The 23,158-nt window shown below is 39.0% G+C and overlaps 2 protein-coding genes across 2 annotated transcripts in view; both read right to left on the bottom strand.

The window, feature by feature from the left end:
• The window catches only part of PHLPP1 (PH domain and leucine rich repeat protein phosphatase 1), a 221,102-nt gene that overhangs the window by 114,610 nt on the left and 83,334 nt on the right, over positions 1 to 23,158 (bottom strand). The gene's annotated exons all lie outside the window — the stretch shown is intronic.
• Positions 683 to 23,158, bottom strand: part of LOC112067605 (NAD(P)H pyrophosphatase NUDT13, mitochondrial-like) — a 23,367-nt gene continuing 891 nt past the window's right edge. The window contains 3 exon segments of the mRNA XM_024133903.3: positions 683 to 925; positions 1,646 to 1,757; positions 1,921 to 2,046. Of these exon segments, the coding sequence (XP_023989671.1) occupies positions 702 to 925; positions 1,646 to 1,757; positions 1,921 to 2,046 (462 nt within the window). The 3' untranslated portion in view covers positions 683 to 701.

Below are 23,158 nucleotides of genomic sequence, written 5' to 3'. Positions count from 1 at the left end.
CCAGTGGTTAGGACTCAGCACTTTCACTGCTGTGGCCCAGGTTCAATCCCTGGTTGGGGAACTAAGATCCTGCAAGCCATGCAGCATGGCCAAAAAAAAAAAGAGTGTTTAACATTGAGAGGTAAAATTATATAACTAAAAAAAGAACATATAAATGCTACTCTTCTTTAAAGGATGTGTTAATTAATGATAGTCAAAAGCATAGTATCTGCCTTGCAAGAAGCAAAAATGCAAACTGTATCCACAGGGAGCTGAGACAGATTAGATATTATTCATTGTATAGAAACCAAAGCACAAAATAGACAGACTTTGGCACATAAGGACCACAACACCATCTGTCAGGGATGTTAGAGCAAGATGAGGTGGGATAAGACAACATCTAAGTCCCTTTCAATCAGAAGTTCCTATGATTTTATATTATTCCCCAACATCCTGACTGGAGCAATAATACCAATTCTGAAATCAATCATTAAATTTTATATATTTATTGTGTGCCTAGTCTATACAAGACTGTTAATTTCCTGATGATGAAAGATAAATTGTTTCATGACTGAGATATATACAAGGAAGAATGGTGATTGTGTTGGCACTCCCGATTTTTATGGTGATTAGTTGTTTATAAGATTGCAAATTCCTTAAAGGTATAAATCATATATTACATGTCTTTGTATAATCTAAACAATGCTGGACTAGACAGGTGCTTAGTAAGTACCTACAGACCAGCTTGGATGAGGCAAAGGATATATCATAAGGGAAGCATCAGAACTCACCTCTGTCTGCCCTGGTTTCACAGTTGCATGACAAGCAATCATGAGTGCGCCATTAGGAAAGGGCCAGTGCTGAGATGCAGAGTATTGCAGTCTTTCCACCTCCAATCCCACCTCTTCTGCAACTTATCGCTGGACAGCCTCTTCCAGACTTTCACCTATAAGCACACAGATTAATTCAGGACAGCCCTGCAGCAGGAAGGGTGATACAGAAGCCCGTTGGCGAAAGGAACGCAAAACTGGCTCCAAAGTCAATGAAATACTCTTGGGAGAGCCCTAAATCTCCGACTCTCTACACTAGGAATCAAGTCTGAAGTTGGGTATTGAACCACAATACTTGAACCTACTAGCTTAGTTACACAAAATAAGAGTCGGAGAGGCTACTGCTGCTCTCAGGTTTTTAATAAAAATCAAACGCCACATTTCACCATTTGCAAATTTTACCCCAATAGACCGACAAAAAAAAAAACCCCGTAAATAAATATTAAATTCTAGTTAATATAATATTAATATGCATGTTGAAATATTTAGGAGGAAGTATACTAATGTCTGCAATCTATGCATCAAAAAATAAGATGGATTAATGGGTGGATAGAGGAATGGATAGATATGTGATAAAGTAAACATAGTAATTATGGAATTTAGGTGGTGAGTATATGGGTATTTACTGTATAAATCTTCCAGCTATGCTTATGTTTGAAAATTTGCCTATAAAATATTGGAAAATTGATGCCACAAAGTAGTTTTCTTGATATAATAGGGAAGAATGTGCTTGAGACACCAAGCACTATGGCAACAAGAATAAAAAATACATACTATTTCATACTATAAGATTTCATGTCTTTCAATGTTATCTGTATATGCCCGAAATCCCTTACCTATATCACAAAAACCTGCCAAGGCAGAATACATTCCCTTGGGAAAGGAACTCTGGCGGGCAAGCAGGCATCGAGTCCCATCTGACACCAGAGTGATCACCACAGGAGTCATCTAGGAAAAGGGGATGGAAACTTGGGCACTAGGCTTTGGGGCCTGTTAATGAAACAAAGTAATGGGTAACCAAGGAAAGCCTTTTAGCTGTACAGGCTTCCATCCCCAAGACAGAGTAGTTCACAGCCTTCTTGGATTACTGACCTTTTAAAGCTATGCTTACCTGTGGATAATAGATGATCTTATTGGAAGGGCACACACGCTTGCTGCCAGCCACATTCTTCTTGGTGGGCTGCCCACTTCTACTGCAGAACTGATGAGCATCATGCCAACGGAGAAGAGCCTGAGCCTAGGAGTACAAAGATGGGCTTGGTTTCATTTGGAGAGAATGTGGGGCTCATCTGTAATGGTGCTGGGACTACTATTTAGAGCAACTCAAAGGGACACACCAATCCCTTTTCAGCTCACCTACTTTAAATGCTTATTAACTATTTAAACTTTAAAATAAGGAAGCTATTTGAACATAGTCCTCTAGCATCTGAAGTATGAATTTTATTTTATTTTATTTTGGGGGGCTGTGCCGTGTGGCTTGTGGGATCTTAGTCCCCCGACCAGGGATTGACCAGGCCCACAACAGTGAAAGCCCAACTCCTAACCACTGGACTGCCAGGGAATTCTCTGAAGTATGAATTTTTAAAAAGCATATTTTAAATGTATTATGAATTATTTTAAAAATGTAATATATAAAATATCATAATGAACACCCGTGAACTTATGAGCCAGCTTAAAAAGAAAATATTTTCAGTATAATTAAACACCCCAACATGTACTCCTCCCCAATAAAGTTGGAATTTTTTTGCAAATAAAAAATGCTTAGGGACTTCCCTGGTGGCCCAGTGGGTAAGACTCCACGCTCCCAATGCAGGGGGCCTGGGTTCCATCCCTGGTCGGGGAACTAGATCCCACGAGCATGCCGCAACTAAGAATCTGCATTTTGCAACTAAAGAAGTGTGCATGCCGCAACGAAGATCCTGTGTGCCGCAACTAAGACTGGGCACACCCAAAAATAAATAAATAAATTTTTAAAATCTTTAGAGATACTTTTTTTTTTTTTTTTTTTTTGCGGTACGCGGGCCTCTCACTGCTGTGGCCTCTCCCGTTGCGGAGCCTGTGTGCTCCGGACGCGCAGGCTCAGCGGCCATGGTTCACGGGCCCAGCCGCTCCGCAGCATGTGGGATCCTCCCGGACCGGGACACGAACCCACATCCCCTAGCATCGGCAGGTGGACTCCCAACCACTGCGCCACCAGGGAAGCCCTCAAGTTAATTTTTGTACACAGCAAGAAATAAGTAGAGGTTCAGGAGGTTTTTGTTTTTGCTTTTTGACAAGTGGCTATCTAAATTATTCCAGAACTTTTTGTTAAAAATATTATCCATTGGGACTTCCCTGGTAGCACAGTGGTTAAGAATCCGCCTGCCAATGCAGGGGACATGGGTTCGAGCCCTGGTCTGGGAAAATCCCACATGCCGCAGAGCAACTAAGCCCGTAAGCCACAACTACTGAGTCTGCGTTCTGGAGCCCGTGAGCCACAACTACGGAGCCCGTGTACTGCAACTACTGAAGCCCACGTGGCCTAGAGCCCATGCTCCGCAACAAGAGAAGCCACTGCACTGAGTAGCCCGCACACCCCAACAAAGAGTAGCCCCCGCTCGCCGCAACTAGAGAAAGCCCACGGGCAGCAACGAAGATCCAACACAGCCAAAAAAATATATATATAATAAATAAATAAATTTATTTAAAAAAAAAAGATTATCCATTCCCGCTGAAGTGCTTTGGCACTTATATCAAAATTCTACTGACCATAGTTGGGTGGGTCAATTTCTTGGTTCTTCCCATTCCACTCATCTATTTGTCTATCTTCAACCAATATCACAGTATCCTGATTACTGAATCTTTATCATTAGTCTTGAAATCAGGTAAAATGAGTCCTCTCCTATGAAGAATGATAGCTTTACTTCTTCCACTGCAATCAGGGTGTCTTTTATTTCTTTTTCTTGCCTTGCTGCACAAGCTAGAACCTTCCATACAATAATGAACAGAACTAGTGAAAGCAGACATCCTTTCCATTTTCCTAATCTTAGGGGAGTAGCATTCAGTTTTTCACCATTAAGAACAACAAATTGGCACAGGGAACTATATTCAATAGTTCCAACCGATAATGGAAAAGAATATGAAAAAGAATATATATATATATATATATATATAAACAAACATTCTGGGGGACTTCCCTGGTGGTGCAGTGGTTAAGAATCTGCCTGCCAATGCAGGAAACACGGGTTCAATCCCTGGTCCTGGAAGATCCCACATGCCACGGAGCAACTAAGCCTGTGCGCCACAACTACTGAGCCTGCACTCTAGAGCCCATGAGCCACAACTGCTGAGCCTGCGTGCTGCAACTATTGAAGCCCACGCACCTAGAGCCTGTGCTCTGCAACAAGAGAAGCCACCACAATGAGAAGCCCGCACACTGCAACAAAGAGTAGCCCCCGCTCACCGCAACCAGTGAAAGCCCACGTGCAGCAACAAAGACCCAACACAGCCAAAAATAAATAAATAAAAATTTTTAAATGGTTAAAAACATTCTGGATTTGGTGTCAGGGGTGAGGGTAATGCTGGCTTCATAGACTGAGCTGAAGAATTCTTTCCTCTACTTTTCTGGAAAAATTTGGATGAAATTGGTATCATTTCGTCCTTAAACATCTGTTCGAATTCCCCAGTGAAGCCTTCTGGATCTGGAGTCTTGCTTTTTCTGGTTTTTGTTTGTTTACTTGTTTTTTGTTTTGTGTGTGTGTGGGGGGAGAGTGTTTAACTATAATTTCAATTTTTTTACTTGAGTTAAGGCTATGCTATTCCATTATCTAGTTATTCTTGAGTAAGCCTTCATGGTTTGACTTTTTAAAAGTTTGTCCATTTCATTTAAATTTTCATATAGTTGACATACAGTTGTTCACAATATTTCCTTATTATCCTTTTAATATCAATAAAAAACTGTAGTGATGTCACCTCTTTCATTCCTGATATTGGTAACATACCTTTTTTTTGTTTTGTAAATAAGTTCATTTGTATCTTTTTTTTAAAATTCCACATATAAGCAATATTGTATGATATTTGTCTTTGGCTTACTTCACTTAGTATGATAATCTCTAGGTCCATCCATGTTGCTGCAAATGGCATTATTTCATTCTTTTTTATGACTGAGTAATATTCCATTGTATATATATATATACACCACATCTTCTTTAGCCATTCACCTGTTGATGGACATTTAGGGTGCTTCCATGTCTCGGCTATTGCAAACAGTGCCACAACGAACATTGGGGTGCATATATCTTTTTGAATTATGGTTTTCTCTGGATATATGCCCAGGAGTGGGATTGCAGGATCATATGGTAACTCTATTTTTAGTTTTTTAAAGAACCTCCATACTATTCTCCATAGTGGTTCTACCACTTTACATTCCCACGAGTAGTGTAGGAGGGTTCCTTTTTCTCCACACTCTCTCCAGAATTTATTATTTGTAGACTTTTTGACCAGAGTGAGGTGATACCTCATTGTAGTCTTGATTTGCATTTCTCTAACAATTATCAATGTTGAGCATTTTTTCATAAGCCTGTTGGCCATCTGTATGCCTTCTTTGGAGAAATGTCTATTTAGATCTTCTGCCCATTTTTTAATTGGGTTGTTTGGTTTTTTTGATATTGAGTTCTATGAGCTGTGTGTATATTTTGGAAATTAATCCCTTTCAGTCTGCATTGTTTGCAAATATTTTCTCCCATTCTGTAGGTTGCCTTTTGGTTTTGTTTATGGTTTCCTTCACTATGCAAAAGCTTTTATGATTAATTAGGTCCCATTTGTTTATTTTTGTTTTCACTTGCATTACTCTAGGAAACGAACTTCTATCTTTTCTTGATCAGTCTGATTAGAAGATTACCAATTTTATTTTTTATTTATTTTTTTCACATAAAAATGTTTATTATAATAACATTTTACATTTTATAACTTTGCTTGGATTTATTATATCTTTTTTCTCATAAAAAACTGAGGGAGGAGTTTTTGTCTTTATTTTAAAGATAAGAATATTAAAGAAAGTGTTTAAATTATTTTGTCCTATGTCACAAGTTGGTTTATACAGGACCAATATACAAAACTAGAGGATCAGATTATTCATTGTCTTTTTACTACCCCATATTTCCTCCCAACAACAGTTAGCAAAGAATACAAGATTTGATCTTTACGAGTCATTCATCCTTTTTTTTTTTTTGTGCGGTATGTGGGCCTCTCACTGTTGTGGCCTCTCCCGTTGCGGAGCACAGGCTCCGGACACGCAGGCTCAGCAGCCATGGCTCACGGGCCCAGCCACTCCGCGGCATGTGGGATCTTCCTGGACCGGGGCACGAACCCGTGTCCCCTGCATCGGCAGGCGGACTCTCAACCACTGTGCCACCAGGGAAGCCCCCATCCTTTTTTTTTTTAAAACACCTTTATTAGAGTATAACTGCTTCACAATGGTGTGTTAGTTTCTGCTTTATAACAAAGTGAATAAGATATACATATACATATATCCCCATATATCTCCTCCCTCTTGCGTTTCCCTCCCACCCTCCCTATTCCACCCCTCTAGGTGGTCACAAAGCATCCAGCTGATCTCCCTGTGCTATGCGGCTGCTTCCTACTAGCTATCTATTTTACATTTGGTAGTGTATATATGTCCATGCCACTCTCTCACTTCCTCCCATCTTACCCTTCCCCCTTCCTCCAATTTTATTAAACAACTCAAAGAACCAGGTTTTGGTTTCATTCTCTACTGTTTTTCTGTTTATGGTTTCATTTACATCTGTTCTTATCATTGTTTCTCTTACTAACTTTTGGATTAATTTTTGCTAATTTTTTCTATTTTCTTAATGTGGAAACTGAGGTCACTGACTTGAGGCTTTTCTTTTTTCTTAATATAGGCATTTAAGTGCTATAAACTTCCTTCTAAGTACTGCTTTAGCTGCATTCCACAAATTCTGGTATGTTGTGGTTTCAGTTTCACTAATCATTTCTCTCCAGTGTTTAATCTACTGTTAATTCCATCCAGTGTACTTTTCATCTCTAGAAGTTCAATTTGGCTATATGTGGGTACATACTTATATACACATACATATACACACATATGTATATATCTTCCATGTCCCTCCTTAATATGCCTTTTTTTACCTTCATGAATATATGAAACAATTATAATAGCTGCTTAAGTGTCCCTGTCAACTAATTCTATCATCTGTATCACTTCTGTGTCAGTTTTATTTTATCATTTTCTCTTATGGGTCTTATTTTTGTGCTTCTTTGCACACCTGGTAATTTTTGTTTGGATGCTAGTCATTAAGAGTTTTATCTTGTTGAGTGTTGGATATTTTTGTATTTATATGAATATTATGGAGTTTTGTTCTGGGACACAGTTAAGTTAGTTGAAAACAGTTTGGTTCTTACCAGGCTTGCTTTCTGGGATTTGTCATATAAGACCAGAGCAGCCTTAAGTCTAGATTTATAATAGCAATATTAGCAAGCAATACTCTAACTGACAGCCTCTAAATTATAAGATTCTCCAGTCTGGCTGGTAGGAGCATGAACTTTGCCTGGCCCTGTGTGAGCATCAACGTTTATTCCCTCTGCTCCTTTTCAGTGGTTTTAAACCCCAGCCTCACATAGTTTCTTCTTCACATAAATGAATGATCAGCACTCAGCTGAAGGCTCAATGATGACTCCTTGCACATCTCTTTTCTCTCCAGCACTCTACTCTGTACACGCAAACTGCTTAGCTACAATGGACTCCCAGCTCTGTCTCCTGAACTCACCGTGAATACCAGTCTCTGCCTGGGTTCCTCCTCCCTACAACTTAATCCTGGAACTCTTTGCCACCATCAGTAAGATGGTACGTTTGTAGGGTTGTTTTAATCTATTTCCTTTCTCTCAAGGAGCACATCTGTTGTGGGGTTTTGTGTCTTGTGCTGCCTGATGCCCAATGTCTGAAAGCTGTTTCATATATTTCATCTGATTTTTAGTTGTTTCTTCTTTTAGGTTAAAGAGTAAATGCAGTCTCTGTCACTCCATCTTGGCTGGACCCAAGTGCCAAATATTTAAATTTAATTCTTTCTCATACATACCGTTCACTTTTATAGATTATAAAAGTATGTTTAACTAATTAAAGAATTTCTTTAAAGTGTGGGTTCTCAATATATTACTGTATTCAAAAATTCAGAGAAACCCTGTGGGACCAGCGGACTAGAAGAGCTATCTGCTCTTGTCCAAAAATAGCTCCAAACTTCAGTATTATCATAGTTCTTCGGCTCTTCTTTTCCAATTATTGACAGTAATGAGTATATAAGCAACTTCTAATTTACTGCCTTACTTTACATTCAATCCTAAAACAATAGGCCTAAAGTTAGCTCTCTACCCTCTTTCAAAGTAAAGGACTAAACTTTGTGGTCTTTTCCTCCACTCAGAGGTCCTTCTTGACTTGCACATTTATAAGTATTAATCTAAATAGTTCAGTCTTCTGAACGATTCACTTCTGGTTAAGCTGGGTGTCACTATACTACCTTTCAAAAACAAATGTGAAAAGAATAATGCATAGTTCATTAATCTCTCTACACTGTCACAAATATTAGAACTTCAACCTTAACGGATATAACTAAGATAACTGGATAGAGCTACTCTGATAGAAAAATCCTGAGAATTCTAAAATAACCTCCTTTGTTGACTCAAGTGGGAGTAGGACAGATTGTTGTAACAGTTGCTTCAGACAGAGTGGTTCTAAAAGTATGGTCCCAAGACCAGTGGTACCAGAATCACCTGGAAACTTATTAGAAATGCAAATTCTCAGGCCCCACCCTAGAAGTACAGAATTGGCCATCTCTGAGTATGAAGCCCAGTAATCTGTATTTTAACAAGCCCTATATATAAACAGCAGTCTGGATCAAAGAACAGAGATCATTGTGATGATCAGACAAACCCCTCCATTTTTAAAAATAAGAGTTTGGGATTTTGCTCGTTTCTTTTCTTTTTCTTCTCTCTTCTCTTCTGTAGTTTAAAGCCTAAACTTGGTGGGAGGGAGACGCGAGAGGGAGGGGATATGGGGATATATGTATACGTATAGCTGATTCACTTTGTTATACAGCAGAAACTAACACAACATTGTAAAGCAATTATACTCCAAGAAAGATGTTTAAAAAAAAAAAAAAGCCTAAACTTAAATGTTATTCCTCAAGATGAGAGAATTTCAGCTTTGAGGGGGAGTGAAGAATATAATAAAACATCACTTCTTTGGATCTTACTAACTTAGAATTTTGACCAGGAGCTTTTGAAATTAAGTCTACTCATGTTTTATCTATCATAAGGGAATTTTATTAAACAAATGAATAAACATGATTAGAAGTATTTATTTTAAAAAAACTACAGTCCATTCTGCTATGTTTCATTAATACTAATTAATTCATTTATGATCATAAATAGGGGAATGAAGTCAGTATAATATGCATAGTATTGGTCCATAAGGATTTACTCTAGGCAAGGGGAGTCAGAATATTGGGAGTGGAATTATAACTTTCATAAACAAAGGAAAAAGCTTATGGTAAATGCAGTCTCAATGTCCACAAGCCAACACTTCTACTCTTACGTTATTGTGCATTTTTAATATTCCCTAATATTGTGTCTGTAACTTCCAGACACAATAAGTCACCTGCCTAGGCTGTCCAGGTTGTCTCCTGAGGTATCCATTATTATTTTTGTTAGTATTTTGGTTATAAAGATGCTTGGACTTAGAGTCCTGCCGCTCTCCAACTCTATTTTCCCATAAACACTTTTATTTTTAATTTTCAACTTTGGAGAACATGAGAAGTTTCGGGAACATATATAGTAGCAGAAACACCTGCTTTAACTAGAAGACCACTGAACAACACAGAAATAAGTACAAATTTGGTTGTTGCCAATTACATGTCTTTGCCAAATATATCCTAGTGTCTATCTGTGGTAGTTTGAAAATATGTCCACAATTTTTTTTAAATTCTTCCCTTCAAAGGTGGAGCCCAATCCCATTCCCTTTGCTTGTGGACTGTACTTAGTGACTAGCTTCTAACAAACAATGTAGCAGACTCAATGGCTGCTGTAACTTCTGAAACCAGGTCATAAAAGGCAAATAGCTTCCACCTTTACCCCCTCTAGGATCACTCCCTCTGAGGAAGCCAGCTGCCATGAGGACACCCTAGGGACCCTATGAAAAGGCCAACAGGTGAGGAACTGAAACTTCCTGCCAACAGCCAAAACGGAACAGAGGCCTCTTCAGAAGCCAGGTGAGCAAGCCATACTGCAAAGATCCTCCAGTCCCTGTCAAGCCCCTAGATCAAGCCCCTGTCAAGAGAACTGTGCCCCTAGGACATCTTGGCTGCAAACTTCATGATAATCTCTAGCCAGAACTACCCAGCTAAGTCACTCCAGAATTCCTGACTCAGAGAAATTGAGACAATAAATGTGTGCTGTTTTAAGCCACTGAGTTTTGAGGCAATAACTAATACAACTTTACTGTGTTGGTTTCACTTAGTTCTATTTACCTGAACATAGTGAAACATTAATAACCTACATTTCCCTAAAATAATCTACAAAAATATTTACAGAACTTTGTATAACCTAGTGAGGGCCTAGTGTAATCCAAAATAATCAAAAACAATAATAAGAACAGCACATTAAGCAATCACAATTTCAAAAACTTTAAAGAACGGAAGTATTCATGATAATACAGCACCAAAAAGTAAGAAAGTTTGATCAGTACATAAGAGATAGTGGAAGAATTTACCACGTCCCTGGAGCTGAAAATGGTCAGGAATAAGTGGGAACACTCAACTCTCACCTCACCTTCTATACCTTTAGAGCTTAGACTGATAAAACTATAAAGCATGTTTCTTATTGCATATAAATCCTTAAATCCTCCTTGACTACCTGAAGTGTCAGAAAGACTGAATTAAATTACTTGCCCAGGTTCATTTCAAGAGCTGGCAGGAGGATTTAGACAACCCCATAACAAGGTCCAGAGACCTGAGCATTGAACTGGCAGCTGGGAATTTTGTCTCAGAGCTGAAAGTCGAAGCAAGCTCAGCAAGGTGTGCTGGCAGGAGCTTTGAAACAGATTTAAGACTAGTTGCTTTTAGCTGATGAAAATGACAACCAGCTGCTAAATATATTTGGAGACGGTTAATTTATGCATCAGATCAAAATATACAAAGTCAACTGCCCAGTAAATCTTGCTTCTTACTCACAGCTACTCAATCTGATTAGGTTTATTTATATCTCCCAAATTAGTGTAGACTCTTATCCCTGAGAAATGTCATGCCCTGAACCTTTCTCTAATCTCTAAGTTCTTGAATACCACCAGAGCTTATAATTCCTCCTATAATATTCATGAAAACAGTGCCTGGAAAATGTGTGCTACCCCTTCACACTCTTACAGATTATGTAAACACAGGGCCAAAGTAATTTTTTAAAAATCCACCAAAGCAAACTCTAATACAAACTATAGTAAAATTAACCATAAATTTTAAAACTCTGAAAAATCAAATAAAGATAATTACTATGACTATACATTGTGTGTAACGATATTAAATTAAATGATAACTTAAACGACATTAAATTAAATTAAAATGCTGAAAGGAAATGCTGCATGAAGACAAGGTACAACGGAGGGCCTCAGACTTTAGCATGCACCAAAACCACCAGAAAGGCCTTGCTATAAACAGACTGCAAGGCTCCACCACCCAGAGTTTCTGACTCAGTAATTCTGGGTGGAGGCCCGAGATTTTGCTGATGTTGCAGGTCTGAAGGACCACAATTTGAGACCCACTGAGTTACAGTATCAGGTTAACAATGCCTTTTTCACCTGGTGGATCATCAGCGTTTGATTAATACTGACCAAAGAAGCAGGTGAATCAATTTGGGGAATGAACTAGACAGCTGGTGCTGCCTTTTTACACGCCCCTCGTCCCTCCTTCCTTCCCGCACCTCCTGTCCTCACAGGGAACTAGATTCACTGCTTAGGCATCTTTAAAGTTCCCTCCACTCCATCATCTCAATTTGGGGAGAAGACGGGAGAGGCAGCTGGGAATGAACTAGACAGCTGGTGCTGCCTTTTTACACGCCCCTCGTCCCTCCTTCCTTCCCGCACCTCCTGTCCTCGCAGGGAACTAGATTCACTGCTTAGGCATCTTTAAAGTTCCCTCCACTCCATCATCAAAATTATCCCTTAGTTATCTGAATATCTGATGCTCATGTCTCTTCATGGGACATGTATTTAGAGAAGGTATTTTCTTCAAATGTGGGTTTCATTACAATTTTGCATTCACAGAGACTACAACCTTTCCCTGCTGTATGAGCGTCTTCAGCTCAGTTTCAGAGCACTATATGGCTAGCTGGTGTGGCCTCCCCTCATTAACTTCATATTTGGCAAAAATACACATTTGAAAAACTTTATCAAATCAACCTGCACCTGTCAGTTCAATGGCTTCACCATCTGTTACTTCCCAGAAATGGCAGTCTCATCTTTCCTGTGCATGACCAGACCATACCTTCAGAGCCTTTTCAACATTCTCTTGAGTTTTCTTTCTCATTTGATGAGTATTTTTTTCTTTGGCTAGAACAATCACCGAAACAGTTTCACTAACTTTTTGTTGTCATTTCCATTATAATGAATGGTAGACTTGTTCAGGTACATACGTTTGTTAAGCTTCTACCACATTCGACATTCTTAAATTACCTACACCTTCTATTTTCTGGGTAAAAACCATCACTTCGGTAGACTTCAGAATTTTCATCACCTGCTTTCCCAGCTGCCTTTATTTCTGTGGTAGTTCTCCACAAAGAATAATAGCATAAGGCACAAGCATTAAAGCATAAAACACCATTTGTGAGGAGAAACAGCTGAACTTCACTGAAATGACGAGGCTGGGCAGCAGGCCTCAGGGTAGGCTCGATTCAAATTTGTGCCCAAGAAAAACTGCAAATTACTATATATCATGAGGTTTTAGAGGCCTCAGGAATCACTAAATCTTAAATCTGAGAATGCCTAAGGGTCAGTATACCCCTATTTACTCTAACTGCTCCCAAAAGAATAAACAACACACTCACTACCTCCTGTAGATACAAATTGGGACTTGTGTCAGAGGTGATGCATACTGCTGTGCGTGTGGAAATCAGGATGATGAAGCTAGACAGCTCCACAGCTCCAGCTGAATCAAGTCTTCACTGTGAGATGATTTTACTAGGAGTGCTGGAACGTCCTAGCCAGGCACACACACACACATGCAAACACTAAAACAAAAATTCTAAAATCAAGCATGAATAATTTTTGGATAATCCACACCACTATTCCTCTCTCCTAAGACATAGTAAAAAACAAAACAAAAAAACTATATTTTAGTTTGCTTTGCCTAGAAGAACAGACTTCAGCCAAGGTGACTTGACAAGGTAACAAAGAACAATATCTACACAATCACGTAAGATGCAATGTGATTCAAAATTCTTTTCCACAGTGGTTCTCTCTGAGAGATGGGGTTAGAGTTTACTTTCCACTTTATAATACATACTGATAACATGTAATTTGACTTTTAAAAACAAAAACAAAGATTTCAAGAGCAAAACAATTTCCGAAAAACCTTATTTTCCATTACTCTCTACTGCATTAGATAACATTCTTTTGACTACCTACCCTTTTCCCTACAAGGTTGATTACACCAAAGATGATGAGTCTAGATTCAGAAGTTCTAACACTGTCCTTAAACTATTTTGTACAATCATAACCTCAGAAATGTCTAAAACTCACCCATTCCAAATAGATGACAATTCTTCAACTTATTAGAAATCTCTAAAAAAAAATTATAAAACCTTCCACATTTAGCCCATTCCTATGATTTACTTATAGGAAACTTCAAGATCTTTATTTTAAACTTTCTCAGAATCACACACAAAATCCACTATGTTTCCACTTAAATTTTTTCAATTATTATTTTAAGTACAACTCTATCATCAAAAGTTTAAAAGAAAGGGGAGTTAAAAACAAGAAAATAAACATAATCCTACTTTCTTCACAGTATTATAAACATTTTGCTGAATTTTTTCAGGTTTTTTTAAAATTTGCAATTCATTTATATACATATAATCATAACATGCCCAGCATTTTATATCCTGCTTTATTTAGCCTCCTATCGTATCATACACTTTCCCAAGTTCTCAGCCTTTCTATTTAAAAGACTTGCAAGATACTCCATAGAACTATCCCTTGTTTTCTCATTTTTTCATTATTGATCATTGTTTCTAAATTTTCATTCTATGAATTGCTAAATAAAAGTTCATGACTTTTTTTCACAACTCCTAATCCCTCTTCAATATTACCAGTTCTCCCTAGCCAGCAACTATAAATCAGCTATAAATCAAAATAAGCATGTTTCTACTACTGAATACTTTTCCCAAAGAAATGAGTAAGCTTTCCAGACATCCTAAGAACATGTGAAAGCAAAAAATAGCACACTAAGCCATTTAATTAATAAAAATGAACCTATATCCACCACCCACAATGAAAGTAGGTTTCACATTGTTGATACCAGTAGTTGTGTTTGAATAAGACATGTGAAGTCACTACTTCTCAAATAATGATTAAAAGAAAATAGACTAAAAAGTAAACAAAAAAAAATCTATAATTTTCTGGTGAAAACTTTTGTATTTGTACACAAATAGCATTCTAATTTCATCTAGGACTCCATATTGTTTTTCCCCTCTACTCCCAACCCTGCAAAAGAACAGCTTTTCACTAGCTGGGAAAAGTCAGAGGGAGAGGTTACTCTGCCTTAAGTCACTAACTGATCGTGACTCTCAAGAGCAGCAAAACACCTAGCAATGAAAAACAAGCATTTCCAGACAACTACAATGAAAAGGAAATAGCTGTAATTGACTAGCATGAATTTTACAGCCCTTGCTATCATAAAAGCTATTTATTAAGTCTTTCAGATCTAAGATATGGATTTAATTCCTTGGTAACCAAAGAATTTATTCACAAGTAAGTCTTTTGATCTTCAAAGGGATCAAGAACCCCAAAACTTCAGTCTTCCTGGGCTTCAGAGTTCCTCCAACTACCACATCCCTTGGCCTGTAGATTCCAGAGTAGGCCAAACACAGTCTACTACTAGGCATGGCTCTTTCCAAAGTGCAGGTCCAAAGCCCAGCACAATAACTGCAATAGCCTAAGTGCTCTACAAGCAACTGCTGCATAGACAAAAACACTCCTATGTTTAGGCCAGAGAAAACAGCCAGTTCTCAATATACACAGCAAATTACAAAAAGTATACAATCAATAGCTATGTGTTTGGGAAAAACAAAGGACAGGAGAGAAAATAGGCAGCTCAAAACCAACTTCCTAGTCTCTAAGAATCTTCAGTTTATACTACAGAGGAAAACATTTGCCTGGAATTATCAGCTAAATATTTCAAGCTTCTTCTCTGGAAACGTAAAGTTTTCTTTTTTTTAAGGAAAGGGGGTATTATCAATAGGCAAACGAAAGTTATTCAGATGAATTAGTTACAGTATACATGCAGTTTTGAAAAAAATAGCCTGTCATTTTCATCACAAAGTATATTATGAGTATGATAATAAACCAATACACATATAAATATTCAAACAAAGTAGGTCTGACAAAAGGATGAGTAACAGGAATCACACCAGGAAGAATCAGAAATGAGAATAAATGAAGGTTTGTGTTTACAACAGGGATAATGTCCATTTATCATTTTTAGTATCCCTGGAAATTAGAGAGCAAAATCTGCCTTCAAAACTTGCTGACAATAGAAAAGAAGTATTTGCTAGCTCATTCTCCAGACTATAAATAAAGCGGCCAGAAAAACAAAAACTTTTCTTTTAAAATAAATTTATTTTATTTATTTATTTTTGGCTGCGTTGGGTCTTTGTTGCCGTGCGCGGGCTTTCTCTAGTTGCAGCGAGCGGGAGCTACTCTTTGTTGTGGTGCACGGGCTCCTCATTGCAGTGGCTTCTCTTGTTGCGGAGCATGGGCTCTAGGCTCACGGGCTTCAGTAGTTGTGGCACGCAGGCTCAGTAGTTGTGGCTCATGGCTCTAGAGCGCAGTCTCAGTAGTTGTGGCACACGTGCTTCGTTGCTCCACGGCCTGTGGGGTCTTCCTGGACCAAGGCTCGAACCCATGTCGCCTGCATTGGCAGGCAGATCTTTAACCACTGCGCCACGAGGGAAGCCCAGAAAAACAAAAACTTTTGAGAAACATGAATTTCCAGGTACTATGGAACCTTATACCAGAAATGTAAAAGTCAGCTTTTCCTTTTCACCGTGATTTATAGAAGCAATATATTATTGCAATGGATTTATTTACAATTATATTGCAATTCCAGGTCATACTTTTCAATCCTAAATTATCAAAGAGAAGTTTTAATTTTAGTAGGGCAATAAATTATAAAATGTCATTACTGGGACTTCCCTGGTGGTCCAGCGGTTAAGAATCTGCCTTCCAATGCTGGGGACGCGGCTAGATCCCTAGTCAGGGAACTAAGATCCCACATGCCACAGGGCAACTAAGCCTACGTGTCACAACTACTGAGCCTGCATGCCACAACTAGAGAGCCCGCATGCCACAACTACTAAGCCTGCGTGCCACAACTAGAGAGCCCGCGTGGCACAACTACAGAGCCCACATGCCACAACTAGAGAGAAGCCTGTGCGCCACAACTAAGACCTGATGTGGCCAATAAATAAATAAATAAATAAATAAATAATAAAATGTCATTACTCAAAACACCCAGGGGAGTTTGAGAGGAATGACTCAGAACATTTGCTGGAAAAACCTATATCGCACATCCAAAATAATAAAAGAAAAGCTTCATGGCTACAAAATATATTAAGATAATTTTAAAAATATGAATGAACCAAAATGCTATTTTGCATATACTAGCATATATTACATATGCTATTTTGGAAGAGACTGACTGTATGTTCAACAATCCCATTTCATCTTCCTGGACACACAACGATAACTACATTTCTCAGCCTTTCTTGCAATTCAGGTAGAGCCATGCAACTGGTTCTGGCCAAACAAAACGTGGCCTATACCCCCCGCCTGTGCTCCTTCACCGGCTCCCCACCCACTGACCAGCTGGATGAAGATGGTGCAAAAAGAACTCTCTGAGGAGGCTCAAGGGGATGGTGAACCACAAGATGGAAGGAGCCCAGGTCTCTGAGTCACTTGGCTTGGAGCTGCTTGACTAGAAACATCAGCAATGGACTTGACCATGAGAACAAAAGAAACTGTATTATGTTAAAGCATAAGATCAGTATGTTGGTTCTTGCAGTAGCTAGAATTTCCCTAACACAGTTATATTCAAATCAAAATTTCACCCTAACTGGAATTGAAATAAACTGCTGTCATATCCCATGAGCAAACCTCTAGAACTGGGTACCCCAATAAGCACAAGTAGGTGGCCAAGCTTCCATCCTTCTTCTGAGATACAAGGGAAAACAGCTGTGATCAGTCATGCTGCCTATCACAGCGAGGGGCGTGTGACCGTGATGCTAGTGCACTTCTTACAGTCACCACAATGGCAGCCAATTATCAAGAGAAGTGGCTCTGAGCAGCAGCTTAAAAAGCAGGGACAGTGGCTCTGAAAACAGCAAATGATCCATCTTTCACTTCAATGAAAATTAGTCTTAGAATCATAAACTGTTAGTTGCCTAGGGCTACCATAACAAACTACCACAAACTGGATGGCTTAAAACAACACAAGTTTATTTTCTCACAGTTCTGGAGTCTGAAAGTCTGAAATCAAGGTGTTAGTGGGGTTGGTTCCTTCTGGAGGCTTTGAGGGAGCAGGTGCCCTATGCCTCTCTCCTCGCTTCTGGTGGTCATAGGCAATCCTTGACATTCCCTGGCTTGTGCAACGTAATTCCAGTCTTAACCCCAATCTTCACATCACCTTCTCTGTGTATCCTCTTCTTTTAAGCACAAACAGTCATTGGATTTAGGGTCCACTTTAATCCAGTTTGACCTCATCTTACTAATTAAATCTGCAACAACCCTAAGGTCACATTCTGAGGTTCTGGGTGGACATGAATTTTGGAAGGACACCTACTACACTTTTGATATCTGATCTAAACAAATCTAATTTTCTCTGATTTTATAGTTTTTTAAATTTATAGTATTACCTTTTTCAGTATTATCAGAGTGTAATTTCAATATATTCAGTTTACATATAAAACTCATTTAATCATGAAGTATCACCTAAGATCAAGCAATTCTTGTTAGCAGAGCTCCACAAAGAATGCTAGGCACAATACAGCATTTTGACTTTTAAATTTTAAAGGTAAAAATGCCCCAGCAAACAAAAGTATCATGTCTCTAAGCATTATATGTGGAAATTCAGACTCCTGAAAGAGACATGAAGCATTCCATGACTTTTGTCTGTAGTAGGGCAATGGGCTTGGCTAAAGTCCAACAATCAGTACATTAGTAGACTGACAGTGTTAGCACTTCATTTCCCTCTGATTTAAACAAAACTCATTGTTTATTTAACTGTCTTTAAGACACTACAAGAGGACTTAAAACCCATGAAGATTAACCCTGAAGACTATCACAGTCTTACATATTTTTTCAAGAATTTTATATATTTTTGCTGCCTACTCACAACTCAAGATAAAGCTGGCATCCATCGATTAAAAAAACCAACTAACTGGAGGGTGAACTAAAATGCCAACACAGGTACAAATGATGAGTACATTAGTTGTAACACACTAAACAGAAGATACTTATTTAGCATACAAACTCATTTAACCAACATCCAGGGTAAAAAAATCACCAAAAAATGGTACCCAAGATTCAATTAGTTGTACGATGTGCTGAGAAATGCCAATAAAATTTTTAATCACTTAAATGTATTCAAGGTCATCACTACAAATCTAACATTCTCACTACCTTGTATGAGCAACTGTATACACATAAAAGTAGAAAAGTCATCCTCAATTTCCCTCTCTCCCTCATTATCCTCAGCAAATCTCATCACCTCTGTCCCCTAAATATAGCTGAATCTAACAGCTGTCATCATTTGCCGATAGAACAACCAACTCCCATTAGTTCCCTTGCTTCCACTCTCTCGGTCACTGTGGCAGCCATCCACATCGTCTGCTGTGAGTTGAACTGCATTTCCCAAAAAGATATGTTCAAGTCCTAACCCCTGGTACCTGTGAATGCAGCTTTATATGGAAATAGGGCCTTTGCAGATGCAATCAAGTTAAGATAAGGTCGCATTGGATTAGAGTGGGTCCTAATGACTAGTGTTCCTTATAAGAAGAGGGACATTTGGACACAGTCACATAGAAGGAAAATGGCCATGTGACAACAGAGGTAGAGACTGGAGTGATGCAGTTGCAAAGCCAAGGAACACCAAGGATTGCCAGAAACCACCAGAAGCTAGGAAAAATAAATCCTCCCTCAGATCCTTGAGGGGGAGCACGTAGAGCCTCCAAAACTATGAAAGAACAAATTTCTCCAGTTTGTGGTAGTTTGTTACAACAGCCCCAGGAAACAGGTGTTGGCAGAGCTGCACTCCCTCCAGAGGTTTTGGGGAGAATTTGTTCCTTGCTTCTAGCTTCTGGAGGCTGTCAGTATTCCCTGGCTTGTAGTCACATAACTCCACACTCCACCTCTGTCTTCACATCTTTTCTGTGTGTCTCAAATCTCCCTTCACTCTCCCTTATCAGAACACTTGTGGATTAGAATCAGGGTCCTCTTGGACAATCCAGGATAATCATCCTATGTCAAAATCCTCAGCTTAATCACATTAGCACGAGAACAGGCTGGGTAACCTAGACACTCCACTGCACCAGCGCATCCCAGGGCTTTGTGCTGTTGACTGAACAACTGCTACTACGTCTGTGCTGGTTCTGTACAGTCTTTCACCTACAAACAACATACAGCCTCTGAGTCCACAGTCAAGTACACAAGTAAAATTAAACCAAAACCAAAATTGTGTGTTTTTGTTCATACCTTGGGTATTGATTTTTCATTTCTCTCACGTATTTAGAAAGGAAAATAAAAGGTCTTTAACTTAATATATAGAACAGATTTCTCACAGTTTTAAATAAAGGCTAATAATAAATATATTACTATTACTTTAAATAAAATATAAATATTTAAGTCAAAATGAGAACTAAGAAGGTTAAGATTGGATTGAAAGTTAGGAAACCTGAATTCTAGAGCTGGCTTTACCACCAACTGGCTCTATGTCTTTAGATAAGTCACTTTACTTCTCTAGGCCTTTATTCTCTCAAATGCGGAGAGAAAATGGGAAAATCAGATTAGATCACTGGTTACCAAACTGTGTCCTCAGTGGTCTTAAGTCCCATCTTTCTCTCAATCCAACTCCTAATAAAGCACTTTTCTATTAAAAAGGAAGTCATCTGAATAATATTTCCTTTAAAGAAAGGGCTCTGAGGGGAAAACACACACAGATTATTAAGGGTCCTTCTTGGTACAAAGTTGCAGCTTCCTAAGATTTACATATTAACCATTCCTCAGATATTCTTTTAATCATCTGTGTTTAGGGTGGCTCCCTAGTCTTCCTTACTTTTGTAAATAATGGCGACAGTTCCTTCGGTGTTATTATACCTTTTACTGGCACTATTTTCTTCTGCAAGAGGGCAGAGGAACCACATCAGATGTGTCCTTGTAATGTATTTATCATTCCTGTGTGAAATCTGCTAAAATCAAGCAAGTTTTTAAAGATCAGAAGGATGTTCCTTTCTACTCACCCAACTGTGGCATTATAATTAAGGATAATGGTGAGGAGTCAAAGTTAATGCTAAAAGGGAAAACATGATGTTTTCATTTTCACACTCTTTCCAATGCTTACCCTATGTATGTCTTCAGAAACACTCAACTTTGGACACAATAAGATAGTCACAGTATAGCCATTTTGAGCTTCTCTCAAATTAATGATTTGGAGTCCTTTAAAAAGTTACATGGTTGGGGCTTCCCTGGTGGCGCAGTGGTTGCGCGTCCGCCTGCCGATGCAGGGGAACCGGGTTCGCGCCCCGGTCTGGGAGGATCCCACATGCCGCGGAGCGGCTGGGCCCGTGGGCCATGGCCGCTGAGCCTGCGCGTCCGGGGCCTGTGCTCCGCAGGAGCCTGTGCTCCGCAACGGGAGAGGCCACAGCAGGGGGAGGCCCGCATACCATAAAAAAAAAAAAAAAAAAAAAAAAAAAGTTACATGGTTATGACTTAATTTTCACTGCGATACTACCTAGGCCTTGTCTCCCCAAAGGTAATGCCTTCGGAGAGAAAAGAAAGGAAAAAAAAAAAAAAATCCAGGTTTTTTTGTTTGCAGCAACAAAGTTTTGTGTAAATGGAAAAATGGTGGTTTCTAGATTTCATATAAGATATATACTCTTAAAAATTCAAATTTAATCAACTATACTCCAGTATAAAATAAAAATTTAAAAAAAAGAAAAAAATTCAAATGTAGTAACTCTCAGTATTCCAGTCCTCACATATTAAATTGAGTTCCATACGGTCTACGTGAGCACCTCTATACCTGGCAAGAAGACAGGTTCCAATCCTTAAAAACCTTACAGTCTAGTCAGATAACCAGGCAATTGCAGTATAAAGTGATAGAAACCATGATAGAAAAAGTACAGTGTGCTAGGGAATCACATTAGATACTGATTCCAAACGAAAGCAATTATTTTAGACAAGTATAATGCTTAGCGTAAGAAATTAACAAGTATCTGTTTGCATATAATTAGTGCGATAATTACATGATTACATACATAAATGGAATCCACAGTATGGATTCATTACATCAGACTTTCAACTTCTCATATTTGCATCTCCAGCCCAGTCTTCCCTTGAACTCCAGTTTTCTCTGTCCAACTGTCTACTTGAACGTCTCCTCCTACTCCTCTAAGATTAACCCATCTTTGGAAAAGGCAATTCCATCCTTCCTTCAAACCCATAACATAGCACTTGTCTGTTCTCAGCACAGCACCCAGAATCATTCTTGTAAAGACAGATCAGATTGTGTCCACTGCTCTGCTCAAAAGCCTTCAATGACTTCCTAACTCGGAGTAAAAGCCAAAGTCTGTAATAGCCTAGCAGGTTGTACGGATCTGGCCCTTTACCAACTCTCTGACTCACTGTCCTAGCATACTCGCCCTGGACCATGGCCTCCCAGCCACACAGGCCTCCTTGTCTCAAGGCATCTGAACTCGTACCCATTCTCACCCCCAAATGTTATCGCTGGTTATTTCTGTTCACCCCTCTACTCTAAATCACTAGCTTCTGAGGCTAACCACCTAAAAACTTCTATATTAATTTTTTTGGGTTTCACGTTTGGACTTGGTAGCCTTCCGTATTAACAATTATAAGCAGTTTTAAATGGTATTTATTCTTGGCTATCGGTACTTAACACTAACACAATTAATTCACTAATTACCAATGAGTAAAAATTTTAAATTACATCATGTAGTAGCATGATCTACACATTATGTTTCGTCAGCTTAGCTAAAATCTGATAGCTAGGACAAAAAGGCTGAGTCAATAGAATAGTAAGAGAACACACATACACGCACACAAAACTCTGAAAACGAATTAACTTATTTTCAGAAAAAGCACAGATTTCTTAAAATTACACCAAAAGTATGGATCACTACTATAACTACATATTTTTAGAACTGTCTCAAGTCTGCTCACATCTCTTATGGAAACCTTACTGAGAATTATTTGAACTTTCTTGTTTAAAAGAATATTTTTTTTTTTTTTGTGGTATGCGGGCCTCCCTCCGCCGCGGCCTCTTCCGCTGCGGAGCACAGGCTCCGGACGCGCAGGCCCAGCGGCCATGGCCCACAGGCCCAGCCGCTCCGCGGCACGCGGGACCCTCCCAGACCGGGGCGCGAACCCGGCTCCCCCGCATCGGCAGGCGGACGCGCAACCACTGCGCCACCAGGGAAGCCCCTAAAAGAATATTTTTTAATCTAAGAAGACGGCTGACAGAAATTTGGAAATTTGAGAGGAGAAGAATTAGTGAGATTTGTTATGTTTGTTGTAATGGAATTCAGCCTATATAATTCTAATATAACACATTTTCTCTTAAAGTCTGTATTTAAATCAGAAAACCAATTCTTACCCATCTTTCAAGGCCCTGCTTAAATACCCTGTATCTGTGCCTCTCTTGCCTACTGAATTAATTTCTCCCTCATCTGTCTTCCCATAACACTTTACGTATACTTCATACTTAAAGCATGATTCATATAATGTTAAAATTATTAACCTTTGGGCTTCCCTGGTGGCGCAGTGGTTGGGAGTCCGCCTGCCGATG

Source organism: Physeter macrocephalus, chromosome 19, assembly GCF_002837175.3.
Source record: "Physeter macrocephalus isolate SW-GA chromosome 19, ASM283717v5, whole genome shotgun sequence".
NCBI lineage: Eukaryota > Metazoa > Chordata > Mammalia > Artiodactyla > Physeteridae > Physeter > Physeter macrocephalus.
Note: the sequence above shows the minus strand (reverse complement) of the source record. Positions and strands in the feature narration are given on the sequence as shown.